The following is a 22,610-nucleotide window of genomic DNA, read 5'->3' as shown; positions in this document are numbered from 1 at the left end:
GGTACTCAAACGATTTGCTTTGCACTACTGACTGCATTGCTCATTCACATATTTTTTTTTCATTTACATATTTTAACAGCAAATGAAAAGCCTAAATTTCAACATCAGATAAATGGCTGCAAGAAACCAGCCTAGCATGAACGTCACAAATAAAATTGTACAAAATGAAGCTACTCCTGACTCCAACTGGTAGCAAGCAAAAATGAACACAGCAGCAGGAAGCTGGGTGTTCCCTGGATGAAGTGCTAAGTCACTCAGGGTCTTCTGATTCTTTCCCCAGGCATTTCAGAGAGGAGGCCATGTGCCCCTCACGTGCCTCCAGGGTCACTGTGCGGCAGCCAGGGGCCAGGAGAGGACCCGAGATCTCAGTAAGTCTTCAGACCCAAAAGGACTGATCTGCCTTCCGACAACCAAGTAAAAGAATGAATGGAACATCCTGTGCCGTCCTGAGACGCTAGTGCAGACCTGCACCAGCGACTCTCCGTTAGCTTTTGCCAAAAACTAGAACCTGAAGGCCTCTTTCTACTGGGGCCCCCTAAACACTTATTTTATACACACACACACATATAAATCTAAAAAGAAAATAGCATTTCACTGCTGGCTGCGTAAAGGTTATTTATAACCACAGACATTTGGCGGTTGACAATGTGACCTCAGGTTTCTGACAAAGACAGAGTCTGATTCCCTCGCCCCTTCCATCTGGGCTGGCCTCGGCCACGCACTTCCAGCCACCGCAGAGGAGATGGCCCTGCTGACGATGAAACAGGTGCCATGGCTTTTACCCCGAAAACCCATGTCCACCCAGAACCTATACATGAACCTATGAAAAGCCTATTCAGAAACAGAGCCTATGCAGCTGTAATTAAGTTAAAGTCCCGAGGGTGGGTCCTAAATCGATGTGACTGAAGAGAACAGGCAAAGCTGCAGAGTCGTGGAGGACACGCCCTGTGCGAACAGCGGCAGAGATCACAGGGATACAAGTGCAAGTCAAGTCACGTCAAAGGTGCCAGCAGACGCCAGAAGCTGCAAGAGCACAGGAAGGATCCTCCGATGGAGCCTCCTAGGTCCTGTGACACCCTGATTTGGGACTTCCAAGCCTCCAAACCTTGAAGGAGTTCATCTTCGTTGCTTTAAGCCGCTCAGTTTACGGTAATTTGTTATGGCAGACCTGGGAACGCATACACAGGTGACAGCTTCCTCCTGGCTCCCTCCCTCCCTCGGCAGGATGCTTGGCCTGGGAATCCAGCCTCCACAGTTAAAGGAGGGCAAGCAGCCATGTGGAAAAGCCACACAGGTGCTTCAGCCCCGGCCCCACAGAGGCCTCTGGTCACCAGACACGAGTGAGGAGACCTTCTGCCCCCCGACTTCGAGGCACCCCACACGGTGACACAGAGGAGTAGAGCACACACAGTTGCCCCACGAAGCCCTCCCAAAAAGCAGACACCTGAGCAGCATACACGCTGACTGTCATGGTTTTAAATCACTATGTTTTGGGGTAATTTGTTATGAAGCAGTAACACGTGTATGTGCACTCCTGTTCAGCTGAATCAAATGTACATCTTCATGTCCAAAACCTAGTCACCTCAGCCAATCAGACGTCAAGGGAATCTACTACAGTTCCCTTCAGCAAACATTTATGAAGAATTCTCTCTTATCTCGAATTATACTCCTGGTTTTCTATCATTGAAGTGGTTGCCTCAACACCCCTGAAATAACAATGCATAATAAGCCAAGAGTTCCCAGGTCTTTTTAAATGATGTGCAAAACTAGATGTGTTCAAATGTATGTGTCATTTAAAGAGCCCCCTTTACATTCTATAATTTTCATGGCATACACACATTTATAAAAGCTTGAATATAACAGTGATTTAGAAGAGCTTAGATGTAATCTATTTTTGTTTAAAGGGGGTGAGTGCTTCTCAGTAGTTAATCTCTGAGTGATGGAACTGCAGGTGATTTTAAATTTCTTTTTTGTATTTTCAAAACTGTCTATAATATTTTGATAATTGAGAAAGACAACTTTTTTGAAAGTTATGTAAGGTTAACGTCTACACAATCATTTCTGTTGCAAAACAAAGCTGTATAACTCTTCTTATATACAACTATATGAGGGCTTCCACCACGTTGTAGCAATACAATATGAACTCAAATAATTGCATTTATGTATCAAGCCACCATAAACATACCTAATTCTGCAACAGATAAGGAGGCAAAAAAAAGAAAAACAGAATGACAGTTCAATCCCCAAAAATCAGCTGAGGCCTCAAAATCAAATGGTTTTTTTTTTTAACTTAAAATCCAGCATCTTTGAGTCCCCTAATCTCTTTGTTAGTATTTTCCCAATTGATCCCTCATGCAACCTTTCCAATCATCCGATATAAAGAGCACAAATATTACTCTTCTTGAGACACAAATCCAGCACAAGCCCGGCTCACAGCAGGGACTTTGAGGACAGTAAGAAAAAAAGCCAACAGGGGAGAAAAAGGAACCCTCGTGCACTGCTGATGGGAATGCAGACTGGTGCAGCCACTGTGGAAAACAGTATGGAGTTTCCTCAAAAAGTTAAAAATGGAACTCCCATTTGACCCAGTGATCCCACTTCTAGGAATATATCCCAAGAAACCAGAAACACTCATCAGAAAGGATATATGCACCCCTATGTTCATAGCAGCACAATTTACCATAGCCAAGATCTGGAAACAGCCTAAGTGCCCATCAGCAGATGAGTGGATTAAAAAACTGTGGTACATTTACACAATGGAATACTATGCTGCTATAAAAAAGAAAGAACTTTTACCATTTGCAATAGCATGAATGAAACTGGAAAGCATTATGCTAAGCAAAACAAGCCAGTCAGAGAATGATCTCACTCATATGTGGGATATAATGAGCAACATAAATTGATGAACAAAAATAGATCCAGAGACAAAGAAACACCAAACAGGCTGTCCAACCTCAGAGGGAAGGGGGGGGCGGGGGGGGGGGGGGGAGTAAGAGATCAACCAAAGGACTTGTATGCATACATATTAGCGTAACCAACGGACACGGACAGTGGGGCGGTGGGGGCTTGTTCTGGGGGGTGGGAGTGGCCTGGAAGGGGTCAATTGGGGGAAAAAGGAGACATATGTAATACTTTAAACAATAAAAAGAAGATTTAAAAAGTAATAAAAAAGCCAACAGGCGGATAATCTGATGCTAAGATAGTTCTTTTCATTTCTCTCATTTATCCCCATTGCAAAGGGTTTTACAAGAAGCCCATCCAGATGGGGAGATACCCAGAGCTTCATCAAGAGGCTAATCGAGAGTCGACCAAGATGGCGGCGTAGGTAAACACCGGAGACCGCTGCCGCAAACAACCATTTCAAAAATACAACTAAAAGACTGAACGGACATCACCCAGAACCACAGGAAGGCTGGCTGAAGAGAGACTCTACAACTAGAAGGAAAGAGAACAGCAAATCGAGGCTCAGAGGCGGCGCAGTGTGGAAAATACAAAGGTACCGAGGTGCGCGCGAAAGCGGGCTGGTGGCTGAGGGCGCGGTTGTCGTTTTCTGTCGGGACTGAGTCTCAGACTCTGGGCTCCAGATCCGGGCGAGTCTCTAGGGACCCAGACTCAAACGGGAGAAGCGGGATTACCCGGCATCAGTTGGAACCTGAGGGCAGCTTTCTCTCCGAGGTTGGCAGCGGCTGCCGGGGTTCTGAGAAGCAGAGCCTCTGGGAACGGGACTGAGCGTGGCCATAACTGCTCCCTCCGCCCGCCCTGTTGAGCCCGCCCCGCCCAAAGCCTGCGCACAGCCATTTGCTGATCGCCTCAGGCAAAGGCTGGATTAGCGCCTCCCCAGAAGACAGAGTTTTCCGCACAGCTGATTACTATAGCCAGCCGGCCTGAGGGTCAAATCCCCCTAGTGTTAACTACAACAATTAAGGCTTGGCTAGAACAAGACTGCGCACAGAGACCACAAGGGGGTGCACCAAGAAAGCATAAAAGATGCGGAGACAAAAAAACATGACAGAAATGGAGGATATGGAGCTAAGAATCGCAATTTTGAGGGCTTGCCATAAATTTGTGCAGAACCTCACGAAAACTAATGAGACCCTCGATGCTACGATAAAGAAATTAGAAAGTAAGCATACACGGACTGAAATAAAGAATATTATACCCAATAGCAGACCAGAGGAGTATAATAATCAAACCAAAGATTCGACAAAAAACACCCAATTGGAAAAGCAAAATGAAAAAAGAATCCGAAAGTGTGAAGATAGTGTAAGGAGCCTCTGGGACAGCTTTAAGCGGTCTAATATCAGAGTCATTGGAGTGCCAGAAGATGAGAGACAGCAAGATATTGAAAACCTATTTCAAGAAATAATGGCAGAAAACTTCCCCCACCTGGTGAAAGAAATGGACTTACAGGTCCAAGAAGCGCAGAGAACCCCAAACAAAAGGAATCCAAAGAGGACCACACCAAGACACATCATCATTAAAATGCCAAGAGCAAAAGACAAAGAGAAAATCTTAAAAGCAGCAAGAGAAAGAGGCTCAATTACCTACAAGGGAATACCCATACGACTGTCAGCTGATTTCTCAACAGAAACTTTGCAGGCCAGAAGGGAATGGCAAGAAATTTTCAAAGTGCTGAATACCAAGAACCTACAACCAAGATTACTTTATCCAGCAAAGCTATCATTCAGAATTGAAGGTCAGATAAAGAGCTTCACAGATAAGGAAAAGCTAAAGGAGTTCATCACCGCCAAACCAGTATTATATGAAATGCTGAAAGGTATCCTTTAAGAAGAGGAAGAAGAAGAAAAAGGTAAAGATACAAATTATGAACAACAAACATGCATCTATCAACAAATGAATCTAAGAATCAAGTGAATAAATAACCTGATGTACAGAATGAACTGGTGATTATAATAGAATCAGGGACATAGAAAGGGAATGGACTGACTATTCTTGGGGGAAAAAGGGGTGTGGGAGATGCGGGAAGTGACTGGACAAAAATCATGCACCTATGGATGAACACAGTGGGTGGGGAGTGAGGGTGGAGGGTGGGGTGGGAGCTGGAAGGAGGGGAGTTATGGGGGGAAAAAAGAGGAACAAATGTAATAATCTGAACAATAAAGATTTAATAAAAAAAAAAAAAAAAAAAAAATCTAAAAAAAAAAAAAAAAAAAAAAAAAAAAATAGCAACTTTTAGTGATATCAATTGAAAAAGATACAAGAATGCTATTGGAAGAAAATACCCCTTAACTTTCTCATGATTGCAGATAAACACAATATGCTTTTTTTCCCACAACACCCGATGGTTTTTAGGCAAGGCTACAGTTATAATAATATCAGAATTCCTGAAATTATCTGTGGTAAAATCTAGTTATAAAAGTAATATAATTCAAGGATAACATTGTTATCTTAAGCCTTATATACTGTTGTAACTTACTTATATTCATACCTGATTTGGGTCAAAATAATGGTCTTTCCACTGGAAATAACTGGCAGTGGAGAAGTTTTTGTTAGTTGTTCAGTGTCAGATGCCAAACAATGCTATCTTAATTTTGCCATAGACTGAGTTTGCTGGTGCTATTTTTATACAGTGAAGTAGCAGTCTTGTGGGAAAACTAGAAAGTTTAACAATAAAACATTTAACTTCTTCATTAAGTACATAAATAAAAGTAAAAGTGCAAATTAAAAAAAAAAAAAAAAAAAAAAAAAAAAAAAAGAGGCTAATCTCAGTTAATTCCAGGGACACACACACACCGCTCCCCCTCCCATGGAGAAAAGCTGCCCAGCGTGGAAGCTGGTGTCTAGGACCCAAGCCGGCCTTGCCTTTTCATCCTGGTGTAACCTGTTGACGCTCTCCATCTGGAAGTTGTGGCTGGACTGTATTTTGTCCAGCTGCTCCCGCTGCTTCTCCAGCTCCCCCTGGAACTCGTTCTTCTTCAGCTCCACCGCGCCTCTCTCGGCGGCCGCCCTGCGGACCCTGCCTTCTAGCTCCATGATCCGCGTCTACAAGGACACCACAGTGTGAGGGCAAATGTCAGGCCCTCCCTGGAGACCAGACCACCTGCGCAAAGACAACCCGGGCCCAAAGCCAGCAGCACGCCCTCACCCACAGGCTATGCCCAAGGCTCAATCTGCAGTCACCTGTGTAGAAGCTACAGCGGTTTTTCTACAAGCAATGGAATTCACTGCTATGAGCTTCCCTGACTCCACTGCACGTCTCCATGGAAACACCACCACACCCAGCACAGCGATTTTGTGAGCTTTAAATAAATACATAAAATGCCTCATGCTTTACCAGGTGTGAGATGCTGCTCAAGTATTTAGTTCCTTTTCCCCACTTAAGTCGTTAAGGGCACTTAACGACTCCTTATCAGACAAGATTTCTAAAAAGAGACTCAGTTCTCCAACCCCGGATGCCCAGAGCCCACCTGTGCAGAGAACATGGCTCAGACAAGGGCTCTAGACCCCTGGAGGGTAAGCAGGAGGAGGACAAAACACTCAGGGGCAACGAAGTTCCAGGGCTAAGAGCCCAAGCTCTGAGTCAGACAGACTGGGTTGGAATCCCAGCCCCCCAGGTACTTTACCTCTCTGGGCCTCAGTTTGCCTACCTGTGAAATGGGAAGAATAAAGTCCCAACCTTGTAGAGTTGTATACAAAAGATGATGTATACAATCCACTATTAAATAAAAACTATTCTGATGCTTATAAACACAGTAGGGAAAATTGTATTCGAGACTACCCCACAGGGACATGACCCGGGGGGTGGGGGGTGGGGGGCAGAGAAACCATGCTCAACTCTGAATACAGCAGACGGCAGCGGATTGATAGCCAAAGAACAGACTGAGGCGGTCAAGACATGGAAAAGTATCAGAAGGAGACATCTTGCTAGAAGTGGATTCTTGCTAAGTGGCTAACAGGATTCTCACTAAAGGCAGACTGAGGGCTTAGAGAATGAGGGAGGAGGAGCTTGGTCCGATATGGAGGCACATGCAGAGCCTGCACTGGCATTACAAGGAGCAAACACCGCTGAACAACGCCTCCGGGGGCAATAAATGCAAGCCAAACCCCTCAGGCCCCACCACCCAGCAACGTGAAATACCCTATGGCAGCCACACAAACAAAACTGAACAAGCAAAATACCTGGAGATCCACGCTCCGGGAGCTCGCAATCCAGTAGTTGAAGCCCAGGACGATGATACAGGCCACCAGCGCAGCCAGCACAAAGGGCGGCGACTTCATGGTCCGACGCCCGTTTCCCAGTCCCATCATCTCATAGGCCAGGCTGAGAATCTGTCAAATAAACGCCAAAATAAACAAGCGTCAATATTAGTACTCCACGGCCGACGCAGGCCACGTCCACTGTCACAACCAAGCGGAAGGCGTCCTGCCCCAAAGCACAACTGGTGTCCTCTCCTTGAAACGCGGAGCTGCCGAGGGAGAGCAGGCGGGCAGCACCGCAGCGGGCAGCGTGGCTGGCCCCCGGGCTCGCTCACGGACCTCGGCAAGTGACCATTTCTCTCAGGCTCCCGTTCCCTCTGCTGTAAAATTCGGATGGAATCACTAAGGGCACCAGCCAACGTGTTTCCTGAGCAACGGGGAGTGTGAGGAGTGTGACCTGCACGGTGTAAGTCCCGGGACGGGCAGGAATGAGGCGGGCACCAGCTTCCGAGCTCCTCTCCCTTCCCGGTGGGACCACAGCACTCGGAGCGCACTGCACGTCCGAGGAACGGAGGCTTGGAGAGCTGCAGAGGGCACCGCCTTCTTAAAAGAAACAGACTCGGCTGACAAGAAAGGAGCCATCCATTTGGTTCACGGACTTCAACCCAACGCCAGGTCTGGCTGGATGCCAGCACTGGGCAGCAGGGACAAGGAAAAGTTGACTTTGCCAAAAGGCTTCTGCTGAGCCAGATAAAGCAGGACCTTATCAGAGGGAGGGCAATGAGCAGTAACTGCTTCTATGCCAGGTGGGGCCAGCAATGGAGGAGGGAGAGGGAGGAGGGAGGAGGGGTGAGGGGGAAAGGGGAGGAGGGGGAAAGACCACCAGGGACTCACCTTTGAGGTCAAGGTCCTGAGAGTGAGAGCACAGGAGAGCTGACGGGGCCTTCTTACCCTACGGTATTTCTAAGAGCGTCCCTGGGAGATGTCCTCCTTCTTAATACAGGCAGACCTTATTTTATTGCTGGTCTGTTTCCTGAAGTGCATAGGTGTTGCCTTTCTAACAAATGGAAGGCAGGGCCCTCCACCGGCAAAAAGATTGACCCGCTTACTTACACGACTCGCTTTACAGCGGCGGCCTGGACCTGAGCCGCCGGCGCTCTGAGGTGCGCGTGTGCAGACACCTGGGCCCCACGCCTCCGCCTCTAATCCCGACCGTGCTTAAGGCAGGGCCCAGGTGATGGTGCTTTATCATCTCCCCAGGTCATTCTCACGAGCAGCCACGTTTCTCAACCTCATTCTCGATGTTTCTGGGTGCGTTTACAAGCAAACAAGCTCACCGCGTGGTGCTGGACATGTCCTGAATGGATCAGCGACACATCCTGTTACCCTTTTCCTGGCAGCACATGACAGTTTGCCCCATTCTTTCTAAAGGGCTGCCTCGGGCACCTCTGTGAACCAGCACTGACTTAGCCAACCTCCTGCCAAGGGCCAGCGGGCTTTTCCAGGCTCATTTCCAACAATGCTGCCACGAGCACTCTTCCGCATCTGCATCTGTGTTTGCAATCTCGTATGCAGGTGTACAATCCCTCACCCACAATTCTGAACTCCAAAATGCTCTAAAACCCCAAAGGGATTTTTCATCACTCACCCGGCAACAGAACCTGACCTGAAATCAGATCAAGGTCTGGCCAGAACTCACCTGAAGCTACTAAAAAATTGTCTTTACCTTCCTCCGGTCATGTGACTATTCATACCTCGTGCTGCAGAAAGATCAGTGTTTGACTACGGGGTGCTGCTGCAGAGCTGTCACATAACATATAATAAATGCCTCTTACTAGCTTCTGAATTCTGAAAGAACTCAAAATTCCAAATACCTCCGGCCTCCACGGGTTCTGGGAAGGGAGTGGGAGCCAGCAGGGAGCTCATTACGTGGGAGGCACTGACCAAGCGCTTCCAATAGGGCCTCGCTGAATCCCCGGTCAGTGCGAGGGGCCGAGGGGTCCTGTCACCCCCTGCTGCAGCAGCTGAAACATCCCAGACAGCTGTGGATAAACTTCGGTAAGTGGAATTGCTGGGCCTAAATATATGTGTTTAACACTGACGGCTCTTAGCTCCTTTCAAATATTTAACAAATTACGAAAGGAAAACAATACCTTTATACTGTAGAATCCTAACAGACTCCCCCTTCTGTCAACATCACGGACCGCCTGATATGATGCACCAGGAGAAAAATTCTGAGGAACTCAATTGAAGAACATCCTATAAAACTCTGACGAGCACTCTTCAAATCTCTCAAGATCATGAAAAATAAAGACTAAGGAACTGCCACAGACTTAATAACTACAGTCATGAGAACTCAGTGCAAGATGGGATCCTGCACTGGACCCTAGAACAGAAAAAGACCATCAGGGAGAAAAACTGGTGAAATTCAAATAAATTAAGTACTTTGGATAATAAGATAGTGCCAAGGTTAATGTCTTAATTTTGATAACCTCTCCAAGTATGTAAGAGGGTAACATAAGAAGAGGGGTGAAATATACTAGTATATGGTAACCACCTGTACTATTTTTGCAACTCTTTCATAAATTAAATTTCTAATAATGTTTTGAGAAATCTTACCATGTTGGCTTCCAAATTATTTCCAATAATTTACCCTCCCACCACCTGTAGGAGAATATCTGTTTTCTCACATAATAACACACAAACTTTTTAATGTCTGGTAATCTCATTCATAGTAATATTTTTAAAATACACTTCCTTAATTATGAGCATAAATGAACACCTGTTCATTCACTGGCCCTGTGTATGTTCATTTTGGTGAAATACCTTTCCATAGTCTTTGCCCACTTTAAACTGCAGTGTTCATCTTATTGATTTGTAAGAGCTCTTTGTATATTAAAGATAAACTAATTTTTGGTCTTATATAATTTTTTTCTCAATTTTTCATTTGTTCTTTGACTTTGTGAAATTATCTGCCCATAGTTTTTGGCTGTTGGTGGTATTTTTAAAATAACCTAATATTGTCCATCTTTTATTGCTTCTGGATTTTTCAGATTTAGAAAGACATTTTCTACTCTGAGTTTCGAAATATATTTACCCATAAACCATATCTCCTCTCAACGTATCTGTGATTTCGAGAGGACCAAGATGGCGGCGTAGGTAAACACCGGAGACCGCTGCCGCAAACAACCATTTCAAAAATACAACTAAAAGACTGAACGGACATCACCCAGAACCACAGGAAGGCTGGCTGAAGAGAGACTCTACAACTAGAAGGAAAGAGAACAGCAAATCGAGGCTCAGAGGCGGCGCAGTGTGGAAAATACAAAGGTACCGAGGTGCGCGCGCAAAGCGGGCTGGTGGCTGAGGGCGCGGTTGTCGTTTTCTGTCGGGAGTGAGTCTCAGACTCTGGGCTCCAGATCCGGGCGAGTCTCTAGGGACCCAGACTCAAACGGGAGAAGCGGGATTATCCGGCATCAGTTGGAACCTGAGGGCAGCTTTCTCTCCGAAGTTTGCAGCGGCTGCCGGGGTTCTGAGAAGCAGAGCCTCTGGGAACGGGACTGAGCGTGGCCATAACTGCTCCCTCCGCCCGCCCTGTTGAGCCCGCCCCGCCCAAACCCTGCGCACAGCCATTTGCCGATCGCCTCAGGCAAAGGCTGGATTAGCGCCTCCCCAGAAGGCAGACGTTTTCCATACAGCTGATTCCTATAGCTAGTCGGCCTGGTGGTCAAACCCCTCTAGTGTTAACTACAACAATTAAGGCTTGGCTAGAACAAGACTGCGCACAGAGACCACAAGGGGGTGCACCAAGAAAGCATAAAAGATGCGGAGACAAAAAAACATGACAGAAATGGAGGATATGGAGCTAAGAATCGCAATTTTGAGGGCTTGCCATAAATTTGTGCAGAACCTCACGAAAACTAATGAGACCCTCGATGCTACGATAAAGAAATTAGAAAGTAAGCATACACGGACTGAAATAAAGAATATTATACCCAATAGCAGACCAGAGGAGCACAATAATCAAACAAAAGATTCGACAAAAAACACCCAATTGGAAAAGCAAAATGAAAAAAGAATCCGAAAGTGTGAAGATAGTGTAAGGAGCCTCTGGGACAGCTTTAAGCGGTCTAATATCAGAATTATTGGAGTGCCAGAAGATGAGAGACAGCAAGATATTGAAAACCTATTTCAAGAAATAATGGCAGAAAACTTCCCCCATCTGGAGAAAGAAATGGACTTACAGGTCCAAGAAGCGCAGAGAACCCCAAACAAAAGGAATCCAAAGAGGACCACACCAAGACACATCATCATTAAAATGCCAAGAGCAAAAGACAAAGAGAAAATCTTAAAAGCAGCAAGAGAAAGAGGCTCAATTACCTACAAGGGAATACCCATACGACTGTCAGCTGATTTCTCAACAGAAACTTTGCAGGCCAGAAGGGAATGGCAAGAAATATTCAAAGTGCTGAATACCAAGAACCTACAACCAAGATTACTTTATCCAGCAAAGCTATCATTCAGAATTGAAGGTCAGATAAAGAGCTTCACAGATAAGGAAAAGCTAAAGGAGTTCATCACCGCCAAACCAGTATTATATGAAATGCTGAAAGGTATCCTTTAAGAAGAGGAAGAAGAAGAAAAAGGTAAAGATACAAATTATGAACAACAAACATGCATCTATCAACAAATGAATCTAAGAATCAAGTGAATAAATAACCTGATGTACAGAATGAACTGGTGATTATAATAGAATCAGGGACATAGAAAGGGAATAGACTGACTATTCTTGGGGGGAAAGGGGGTGTGGGAGATGCGGGAAGTGACTGGACAAAAATCATGCACCTATGGATGAACACAGTGGGTGGGGAGTGAGGGTGGAGGGTGGGGTGGGAGCTGGAAGGAGGGGAGTTATGGGGGGAAAAAAGAGGAACAAATGTAATAATCTGAACAATAAAGATTTAATTAAAAAAAAAAAAAAGAACCAACTAGAAATTAAGCATACACTGACTAAAATAAAGAATATTATACAGACTCCCAACAGCAGACCAGAGAGTCGCAAGGATCAAGTCAAAGATTTGAAATACGAAGAAGCAAAAAACACCCAACCGGAAAAGCAAAATGAAAAAAGAATCCAAAAATACGAAAATAGTGTAAGGAGCCTCTGGGACAGCTTCAAGCGTACCAACATCAGAATTATAGGGGTGCCAGAAGATGAGAGAGAGCAAGATATTGAAAACCTATTTGAAGAAATAATGACAGAAAACTTCCCCTACCTGGTGAAAGGAATAGACTTCCAAGTCCAGGAAGCGCATAGAACCCCAAACAAAAGGAATCCAAAGAGGACCACACCAAGACACATCATAATCAAAATGCCAAGAGCAAAAGACAAAGAGAGAATCTTAAAAGCAGCAAGAGAAAGAAACTCAGTTACCTACAAGGAAATACCCATACGACTGTCAGCTGATTTCTCAACAGAAACTTTGCAGGCCAGAAGAGAGTGGCAAGAAATATTCAAAGTGATGAATACCAAGAACCTACAACCAAGACTACTTTATCCAGCAAAGCTATCATTCAGAAGTGAAGGCCAGATAAAGAGCTTCACAGATAAGAAAAAGCTAAAGGAGTTCATCACCACCAAACCAGTATTATATGAAATGCTGAAAGGTATCCTTTAAGAAGAGGAAGAAGAAGAAAAAGGTAAAGATACAAATTATGAACAACAAATACACATCTATCAACAAGTGAATCTAAAAATCAAGTGAATAAATAATCTGATGAACAGTATGAACTGGTGATTGTAATAGAATCAGGGACATAGAAAGGGAATGGACTGACTATTCTTGGGGGGGAAAGGGGTGTGGGGGTGAGTGAAGAGATTAGACAATAATCGTGCACCTATGGATGAGGACAGTGGGTGGGGAGTGAGGGCGGAGGGTGGGGGGGGAACTGGGTGGAGGGGAGTTATGGTGGGGAAAAAAGAGTAACTAATGTAATAATCTGAACAATAAAGATTTAATTTAAAAAAAAAAACATATCTGTGATTTCATATTTATATTTAAACTAGGGGCCCAGTGCACGAATTCGTGCACCAGTGGGGTCCCTTGGCTTGGCCTGTGGGATAGAGCCGAAACCGGCTCTCCGACATCCCCCAAGGGGTCCCGGATTGCGAGAGGGTGCTGGCCAGGCCAAGGGATTCCAGTGGTGCACCATTGGGGCCTGGGGAGGGATGCGGGAGGTTGGCCAGCCGGGGGGTGGACCGTGGGAGGGCTCCAGGACATGTCAGGCCTGTCTCACTCAGTCCCAGTCAGCCAAACCCCAGCAGCAAGCTAACCTACTGGTCAGAGTGTCTGTCCCCTGGTGGTCAGTGCACATCATAGCGAGGGGTTGAGCAGCCTTAGCATATCATTAGCATATTACACTTTGGTTGAAGTGACAACCGGACGACCAAACACTAAGCATATTAGGCTTTTATTATATAGGATCTTTCCTCCACTTAGAATTCTTTTTAATGTAAGGAGTAAGGAACTACAAAGAAAAAAAAAAATTCCTCCTATTGATTCTTCTGTCCGCTGTAGCTGTAGTAACTGCCATCACCTGGGGCTAATCCACAGACGCCCCTGCAGCAGTCGACGTCCCAGACCAGGCCCATAGCATGAGAAGGAGAGATTCGGGGAGGCCGAACAGAAGTGCAGTCTCAGAAGCCCCTCTCGGTGGCCCAGGTGCTGGCTGGTGTGGACGGAAGGGGCCACATGCTAACCTGACTAGCTCAGGAAAGCCTTTGTGGCCTTGCAAACTCAGAGACTAAAGTAACCACGAAGGATGGTCTGAAATTAAAACTCTAACTAAAAGCAATTATGGTGGGTAGTCATGTCCTAGGCCGGTATCTCCCCTGACAAAGGCTAATCTTTACCTTAACTGAGCCTATTGTTTTTTTGCATCTATGATAACATGTCATTGGAATGTCAAAGTAATTTTTCCTCTTTTTCAGACCCCTCAAAGCACAGCACCACTCTGAGGAGGCCACAAATCCCTCACTGTTACTGAGGTCATTGTTAACTGTTAACTATCCTACACCCACCTAAGTAAAAGAAGCATGTGTCTATCATTTCACTTTTTATCCAATCCCAGAGGTTTTCCTGCTTTGCTTTCTCCCACCTCCCTAATCTATCACCAATGGCGTTCATGTAACCCACTAATGTCTCCTCTTTTGACTATAATGTATAAAACAAGGTGAAAAACCACCATTCTCCAGAGCATTATCTTAATTCCTTGAGATTCTGTTTTCCAGTAATTGTCAACAGTTTGGCTCAAATAAGCTCCCAGAAATTATTTACAGGTTTGAATGTTTATGTTAACACCAGGAAGGTGTGCAGCTGCCCAGAGGGCACAGTCAGGAGAGCCTGGGCACCAGATGGACACAGGCTTCCCAGGTTAGAAGGGGCCCATTAGAAGGAAGGGCCAGCACCCCTGCTTCCGGCCTGCGGGTGCTCCACCACGGACTTCTGGGACTGTGGTAACCACTGCTGCGGAACAGAAGGGACAGACACAGATGAGAAATGACAAAGACCGAGAGGACTTCAGGCAGGAATTCAGAGCCAGAGTTTACAGTCGTCAAATACAATAAACATTCTCCTATCCCCACCTTAAATATCCGTGCACGGAGGAGACGATGAAAGTGGAAGGGAGATATGCTGATATTAATGTTCACTGTCATTTAGGCTTCAGGTTGTGTCTTGACTCGTATTTGATTACCGGTATCTGGACACACTAAAAAAATGATTAACCTTGATTAACTAACCCCTGCGACCCCCGGCTCCCCTGCAGTGAAAGTTGTGTGTTTCTGCACTGAAAGTCTCTTGGTAAATTGGACAAGTCACATCAACACTGCAGATTCTTTCTTACTGGCTTAATTTTTAAAATTTGGTCTAAATTTGGTTAAAATTATTGTTGGCTTATAAAACAAAAATTCTTATGAGAACAGAGACCTCTTCTTTTCTCTTTATTTATTTTTTTAATATATTTTATTGATTTCTTACAGAGAGGAAGGGAGAGGGATAGAGAGTTAGAAACATCGATGAGAGAGAAACATCGATCAGCTGCCTCCTGCACACTCCCTACTGGGGATGTGCCTGCAACCAAGGTACATGCCCTTGACCGGAATCGAACCTGGGACCCCCGAGTCCGCAGGCCGACGCTCTATCCACTGAGCCAAACCGGTTAGGGCTCTTTTCTCTTTTTTTAAAGAAAAAGTAGATGAAAATGGGCAACCTGCCAAATGCATCAGCCCCTTGAAGCTCCTAGTGAAATACTTTTCCTCCCACTTCCTTATTTTCCCAGAAGGGTTTTTAATCGTATGGACAAACACAAAGGAGCAAGCAGATCAGGTTAGCTGTTTGACCCTCGTCACCAAGGCGGGACAACTCGGCTTCTCCTCGCAGTAAGGGCGGGGGGGGGGGGGGGGGGGGGGGGACCTGCACCTTTGTTCTTTTTCAGGAAACGGCCTCCCCTGGAGGTTCAGAAGTCACTGTGTGAGCAAACAGACCTGAGACTACTCCCAGAGGCTGGTGAAGTACGTAGTCACCAATACGGTTTTGAGAGTTTAAAATTATTCTCCCCTGTCCCAAGGATGTCTCCAAGTCAGGTCAGCAAACCGAGGCCCAGGAGCCACCGCTGGCCTGTGTTGTAAATGTAGTTTCACGGACACAGCCATGCCCATTCCTTCAAGTATTGTTCACGGCTGCTTCCTGGCTGCCCTCCAGAGGTTGAATGGTTGAGACAGAGATCTCTCAGGGTTAGTATGAGGATTAAACCAGTTAAAGTATTTATCTGGACCTTTAGGGAAAGTTTGTCAATGTCGGCTCCAAACTATGAGGGTTAATAAACAAGTCTATTGTGTTCTCCTTACATTACTTTAAAAATGTACACAGAATCTCCTCCTCTCACTTTCCAGTCCACAATCCTATATAATAAAAGGCTAATATGCAAATCAACTGAACGGTGGAATAACCGGTCGCTATGACGTGCACTCAGCACCAGGGGGCAGATGCACAATACAGGAGCTGACCCCTGGTGGTCAGTGTGCTCCCACAGGGGGAGAGCCACTCAGCCAGAAGCCCAGAAGCTGGGCTCATGGCTGGCGAGTGCAGCGGTGGTGGCGGGAGCCTCTCCTGCCTCTGCGGCAGCGCTAAGGATGTCCTACTGCCTGCTTAGACCCGCTCCTCAGCAGTTGGACATCCCCTGAGGGCTCCCAGATTGTGAGAGGGTGCAGGCCAGGCTGAGGGAACCCCCCACCCCCCAGTGCAAGAATCTCATGCACCAGGCCTCTAGTTAGTATATAATTTTGTCTCTTCTAAAAATCTGTCAAGGCAATACTTTTAGAAACTGGTAATAGCCTAAGTTCCAGCCCAACTGAGCCTCGAAAGACTGCTGCCCTGGCCAATATCACATGGAGCAGAACCACTCAGCTGAGCCCAAGCAACCTGCAGACCCATGAGCAATGATAAAACGAGTTTCGAGTTTGGAGGTGATTTGTTATAGAACAAAAGATAATCACAATACAAACTGTTGCCCTGGTCAGTGTGGCTCAGCTGGTGGAGCATCATCCTATGCACAGAAAGGTTGTCAGTTCGAGATCACCCAGTTGATTCCATCAGGGGATATGCCCAGGTTGTGGGCTCGAGTTGGTCAGGTTGCATATGGAAGGCAGCAAATCCTTATCTTGTTTCTCTCTCTCTCTCTCTCTCTCTCTCTCTCTCTCCTCTTCCTCTCTCTCTAAAATCAATAAAGATATATTTTTTAAAAATACAAACTCTCAAGTAAAAGAAGTTCCAAAATATAAAAAGGAAGGATACATGCCAGCTATGGTGAGAACAGAATGTATAGAGGAAAGGAAGAGTAGAAATGAAGCTTTCATTTTTTATTTTTCACAGCCTTTTTCTCCTCAATGAGCATATTTTTAATACAAAAGCCAAACAATGACAATAAAAAATTAAGATGTGCCCTAGCTGGTTTGGCTCAGTGGATAAAGTGTTGGCCTGTGGACTGAAAGGTCCCAGGTTCGATTCCAGTCAAGGGCACATGCCTGAGTTGCGGGCTCGATCCCCAGTAGGGGGTGTGCAGGAGGCAGACGATCAATGATTCTCTCTCATCATTGATGTTTCTCTCTCTCTTGCCCTCTCCCTTCCTCTCTGAAATCAATAAAAATGTTTTTTTTTAATTAAGATGTAAGGAAGATATACATTGGTAATATTAGCCAGTTTTGAAGCTGTATTTTTGGCATTCCCAGATTAAATCATGGTATTTTACAGCTTCCCCTAAAACAAAATGATTATACCACATGTATGTTCATGAAGTAGAGAACAAAACAGAACTCATTCAAACAGATTCCAAGGCTCTCTTCTGTGCTGGAACCCGTCACTGGGGACACCAAGGTGGCAAGATAGATCTCTCTCTTCAAAGGACACAAAGAAGACACAGGTCCCCATCTGGAGCTTGGGCAGGTAAAGGAGAGGCGGTGGAGTGCAGTGTGAGAATCCGTTTCTACCTGGGTACCTGGCAGTTCCTCCCAGCCCTCTGGAATCGTCTGTAAAGGGGTCACCTTGGTGTCTGTCTCCTAAGACAGGTGTGAAAATTAAATACCATCATTTACTTGCCACCAAGTAAACACAGAACCATTTTTAGTCTCCATTTATTCATTTAAAAAAGGGGAAAGATCAATTGTACCTGCCTTAAGGGGGTTCTTCCGAGGAGCAAACAAAAGAATTACCTGAGGCTAAAATGAGAAAGCAGCTGTCTGCAGCAGGGCTCGGGCATCCCTGAGGCTGCAGAAGATGCTCCAGAGCTGGGGAAGGGAATCCCAGGAGTTACATTTATTTTTACCCAAAAAGTAGGATAGCAACTATGTTTTAGTGATACCAGTATGACATGTAGTAACTTAAATTATATTATGTATGTACTAATTATGCTGATTATTTTAGACTGTCATGTTATGCTAATTTTATTATGCTACAGCAAAATACTAGCAGTGCTAATAAAAGTAGAAACTGACTCTGCCTCCTCACTGAGTCTCTCTGTCCAGGGTCACCCGCCACCACCCCTCGGAAGTGCCTGAGGTGTTCTTTGCCTTCAGGACTTGCACAGAGAAGTGGATTGACACAGTATAACTAAACTAAACATTAAAGAGGATATGAAGCTTTACGATTCCTATAAGAAGCACAAATTAGGTTACACCAATAAACGCAAGCACAGGCAAACACAAGCCCAGTTTGGAAGGTCCATGCTTCTCACCCAGAGTCAGCTCTGCCTGAGCCACAGCATGAAGTAAAAAACTCTGATCTGACCAGAAACAGGCCCAAAATACTCAAAATTCAAGAAGCAGTATCTGAAATGGGGTTTTACCTCCACTGTTATTAACAGTGAATCCAGCCCTAAGTGTATACTGGGCCTTGAGATACAAGACAACAATAGCACATGTATTTGTATGGGGAGAGCTAAAGGTTATTTCATTGAGATATAACTAACATATCCTCTATAATAGTAAAAGCGTAATTAGACCAGACATCCTTCCAGATGACCTTCCAGACAAAGCCGGGGCTTCGAGGGAAGCCTGGTCCCAAGTGCCAGAGGGAAGCCCGGGTGCCGGGTGCAGAGGGAAGCCGGTGCCAGCAGCCGGGGTAAGGAAGGCCTACTCTCGCACAAATTTTGTGCATAAGGCCTCTAGTATATAATAATAAAAGCCTAATATGCTAAGTGTCTGGTTGGCCGTTCAACCAATCAAAGCGTAATATGCTAATGACATGCTAAGGCCGCTCAACCACTCACTATGATGTGCACTGACCACCAAGGGGCAGACACTCCGACTGGTAGGTCAGCTTGCTGCTGGGGTCCTGCTGATCAGGACTAAGCAAGACAGGCCAGACATGCCCTGGAGCCCTCCCACGGTCCCTCCACAGCTGGCTAACCTCCTGTGTCCCTCCCCGGCCCCAATTGTGCACCAGTGGGGTTCCTCGGCCTAGCCTGTGCCCTCTCCCAATCCAGAACCCCTCGGGGGATGTCAGAGAGCTGGTTTCGGGCCAATTCTGCAGGCCAGGCCGAGGGACCCCACTGGTGCACGAATTCGTGCACTGGGCCTCTAGTAACATATATAAGTTTTAGGTGTTAAAAATTTTTTACTAATGAGAATGATAAAAAAAATTTGGAAATCACAGCAAACTACAAAATGTATCATTATATAGTATTTCCTATGTATTTTCTTACTGTCAGGCACTAATCAATCTTCAAAGATCTTAGCTGGAGGAAGTTTTATGAACACAGCCTTGAAGGGTTTTAAAGAAAAATAAGATCAAAATGTAAAAATCTGACAAGGCATACATTTTTTCTGTTCTTCTGAAAGTGTAGGAAATTTCTGTGTGAAGCTAAGCAGGCTCTCTGGGAATTTAGGAAACACTTCTTTAACTTCAAGCCAAGTCTCTCTTTCAAATTATTTCATCAGTAACTTGAAAGTCTAGAAAACCATCACAATCAAAGAATGCTCTCTGGGGGCAAATGAAATACCACTCATACTTCCCTAAGGTGAGAGCAAAGGCCTATGAAGACCATTCCTCTCCTTTTGCAAATGTTTAAAAAAATTAACAAAGTGGGGGTGGTTTTTTTGTGTGGGGGGGAGGGGTTGTTCACACACACAAAAATTTTTTCTTACCCCAATTATGGATATTATTTCTCATGTTAGGTCACTGAAAAAGAAATGAATCTTTTCCTCAGGCAACTTATTTTTTTTCTAAAGATAAACATAGTATGCCAGAACCGGTTTGCTCAGTGGATAGAGCGTCGGCCTGCGGACTGAAAGGTCCCAGGTTCGATTCCGGTCAAGGGCATGTACCTGGGTTGAGGGCACATCCCCAGTAGGAGATGTGCAGGAGGCAGCTGGTCGATGTTTCTCTCTCATCGATGTTTCTAACTCTCTATCTCTCTCCCTTCCTCTCTGTAAAAAATCAATAAAATATATTTAAAAAAAAAAAAGATAAACATAGTAACAACAGTACAACTGAATTAAAGCCCAGGGCACAGGGGCTCTCAGCCCTCATCCCAGTCTCCCTCCGCCCTCCTGGCCACCCCAGGCAGTTTTAGAAGAGAGGGGTGGCCTACAAGCTCCCTTTCGCTCAAGTGCCATCAAGGAACTCTCTGGTCATCACAGCCTGCGTGGTGACACTCCACCTTCCAACTCTCCCCTGTAGAGGCAGTTTCCCAGGCTCTGCCGGCTACCCTGCCCGCTTCAGATGCAGAAACCCAGCAGAACAAGCACAGGATTGTCAGCAGAGTCAGCAGTGCCCTCCCTGCTGGGGGAAAGTGGCCACATAAATAGACTCAAGGAGCCCTGGGCCTGACCAGGTCAACCATCTTCACTGCGGTTTCTGCTCGCCACCCCCCACCCCCCGAAAAAATATATATAAATGCAAAACGTTGGCATTCCCCATCAACAACTGGACCAGCAGTTAGAAAGCAGATGGCATCCTTAGCTCCTAACAGCAACCTCGCTGCAATCTGACCCCTCCCTCGCTCCCCAGCACTCCTTCCTCTCATCCTTGGTTGAGCAAAGCCAATGAAAAAAATGTGATCACCTCTCCATAGGAGAACAAAATATGTGTTGAAGAGCTAACCTTTCCCCTCTAAGCATCTTAAGAATTCAATGTCTTTTTCACCGGGTGACACCTTAAAAATTGAGTTCTGGCCCAAGGATAGTAAATGTTAGCAAGTTGCTGGTTTCTACTTAACGAATAAAGTAACATTCCTCTTCCCAATCGCATGAGCTTAGTTTCTATCCTCGATGACAGGAGGGGGAGGAGCTAGAATGCCCCAGGCCACCACAAGGACCTCCTGGAGGTTACACGGCTCCCCAGGCCCCACGCTCCGAAAAATCCAGAAATACTACAACTGCCTCAATTTGAGTCAATGCGATGGCCATAAGCCAAACCCCGCGTCACCCTCCAGCGCTGCTGAATATTTCATCCGGCTGTTGGACAGGTTAGTAATCCGCCCCTAGGAATGTCCCTCAACATTGGCATAATTTCAGGCTGCCGGCCCTCGGAGACCCCAACCAGACAAAGGAAATCTCGGAACGTCGAAAGACGCACAAGTTGAAGGCACCTTTAGACATGGGGCATCTGCAAATGGCTAGCGGCACCACCCCATTCCGAATGTAATAATGATTCTTAAGATCCGCTAAAAAGAACATTTATCAAAATAGATTATTTTCCCCACTTTGCTTTACCAAAGGAAAAACAACACACACATTAAGAACATTAAGCAGGGTGTACACATAAAGCGTATATAAACCCCGAAGTCCCTCTTCAGAGCAGAGCTAAAGTTTTGTGGAGCCTTCACATGCCAAAGGAGGGGAAGGCAGGAGGGGCCCTGGCGCCCCCCAGCACGGGCTCCGCATGGGCTCCGGCGGCGCGGTCCGGGGCCCCGGCCACCTGCCAGGACACGACCGCCGCCAACGTGGGCGCCCGCGGCGGCGGGTGGGGAGGTGGAGGGCGGACGGGGAGGAGAGGCGCGCGGCGCCGCCAGCCCTCCCTCCTGCCCATCACGCCCATCACGCCCGCGAGACCCGCACCCGTGCGACTCTGGGGGACGCGGGCTTTGGATGCTGACGCGCGTGATCAAGCGAAGAACAAAAAGAAAGGCCCGCGCCGTCCCCGCCTGGCCTCCGCACGGGCAGGCAACCCTCGCACGGCCCCTGGGCGCCGGGGGACGGATCCCGATAGCCCCGAGGCGAAGGCTGCGGAGCGGGGAGGTGCGGAGCAGGGCCCAGCCGACTCCGGGAGCAGGCTGCCGCCGGGGCGCGAGCCGGGCGGTGTCTTCCGGGACCGGCACCGAGTCCCTGGGACCGAAGCCCGGGCCGAGGAGGGACGGAGAGAAGGAAGCAGCCAGGGCCCCGGGCGGCGAAGGGCGCGCCGGGGAACGCGCGCCAGACACTCACCTCCTGCCGCGGCTCGGGCGGCCGCTCGGCGCTGCAAGCCCGGCTCCCCGGTCCCCGGCCGCTCTCCCGCCGCCGCCCCCGCGCTCCGCCCGCTCCGCGCCGCGCGCCTCCGGCCTCCGCAGCGGCGAGTCCCCGCCCCGGGCAGCGCCCGCGGCGCGGGGAGGAGGCGGCGCCTGGAGCGCACAGAGGCCGGGCCGGGGCCGCGCCCGGACGCCGGCCCCACGGTGCGCGCGCCCGAGCCGCGGCCGCCCCTGGCGGGAGCCGGGAAACCCTCGAAGCGCCCCTCCTAGTCGCCCGGCCGCCGCCCCTTCTCTCCCTCGGGACGCGGCTCCGACTGCAAATCTGAGCGGTCCCGACGCTTCTTTGGGGGGCGGGTCGGTGGGACGCGGCGGCGGAGCAAAGGGACCTGGAGAGTCCGTTCCTCCCACGCCCCCTGGACTCCAGGGAATTTTCCGGAAAGCAGAGCCAGCCC

The 22,610-nt window shown here is 47.1% G+C and overlaps 1 protein-coding gene across 3 annotated transcripts in view; it reads right to left on the bottom strand.

Moving 5' to 3' along the window:
- Positions 1–22,243, bottom strand: part of GOLM1 (golgi membrane protein 1) — a 46,013-nt gene extending 23,770 nt beyond the window's left edge. Inside the window, exons 1-3 of one of the 3 annotated variants that reach the window (XM_070431411.1) lie at positions 22,139–22,243; positions 7,141–7,290; positions 5,824–6,003 (exon numbers count right to left, since the gene is read on the bottom strand). In XM_070431411.1, the coding sequence (XP_070287512.1) occupies positions 5,824–6,003; positions 7,141–7,269 (309 nt within the window). In that variant the 5' untranslated portion in view covers positions 7,270–7,290; positions 22,139–22,243. Of the gene's footprint in view, positions 1–5,823; positions 6,004–7,140; positions 7,291–7,615; positions 7,633–22,138 lie in introns of those variants that run through there. The other 2 variants (XM_070431408.1, XM_070431409.1) reach the window with 2 other exon arrangements.
- Positions 22,244–22,610: the final 367 nt, after the last annotated feature.

The sequence above is a fragment of the Myotis yumanensis genome, unplaced genomic scaffold (genome assembly GCF_028538775.1).
Source record: "Myotis yumanensis isolate MYYU_CA2020_CCGP unplaced genomic scaffold, mMyoYum1.0.hap1 SCAF_12, whole genome shotgun sequence".
NCBI lineage: Eukaryota > Metazoa > Chordata > Mammalia > Chiroptera > Vespertilionidae > Myotis > Myotis yumanensis.
Note: the sequence above shows the minus strand (reverse complement) of the source record. Positions and strands in the feature narration are given on the sequence as shown.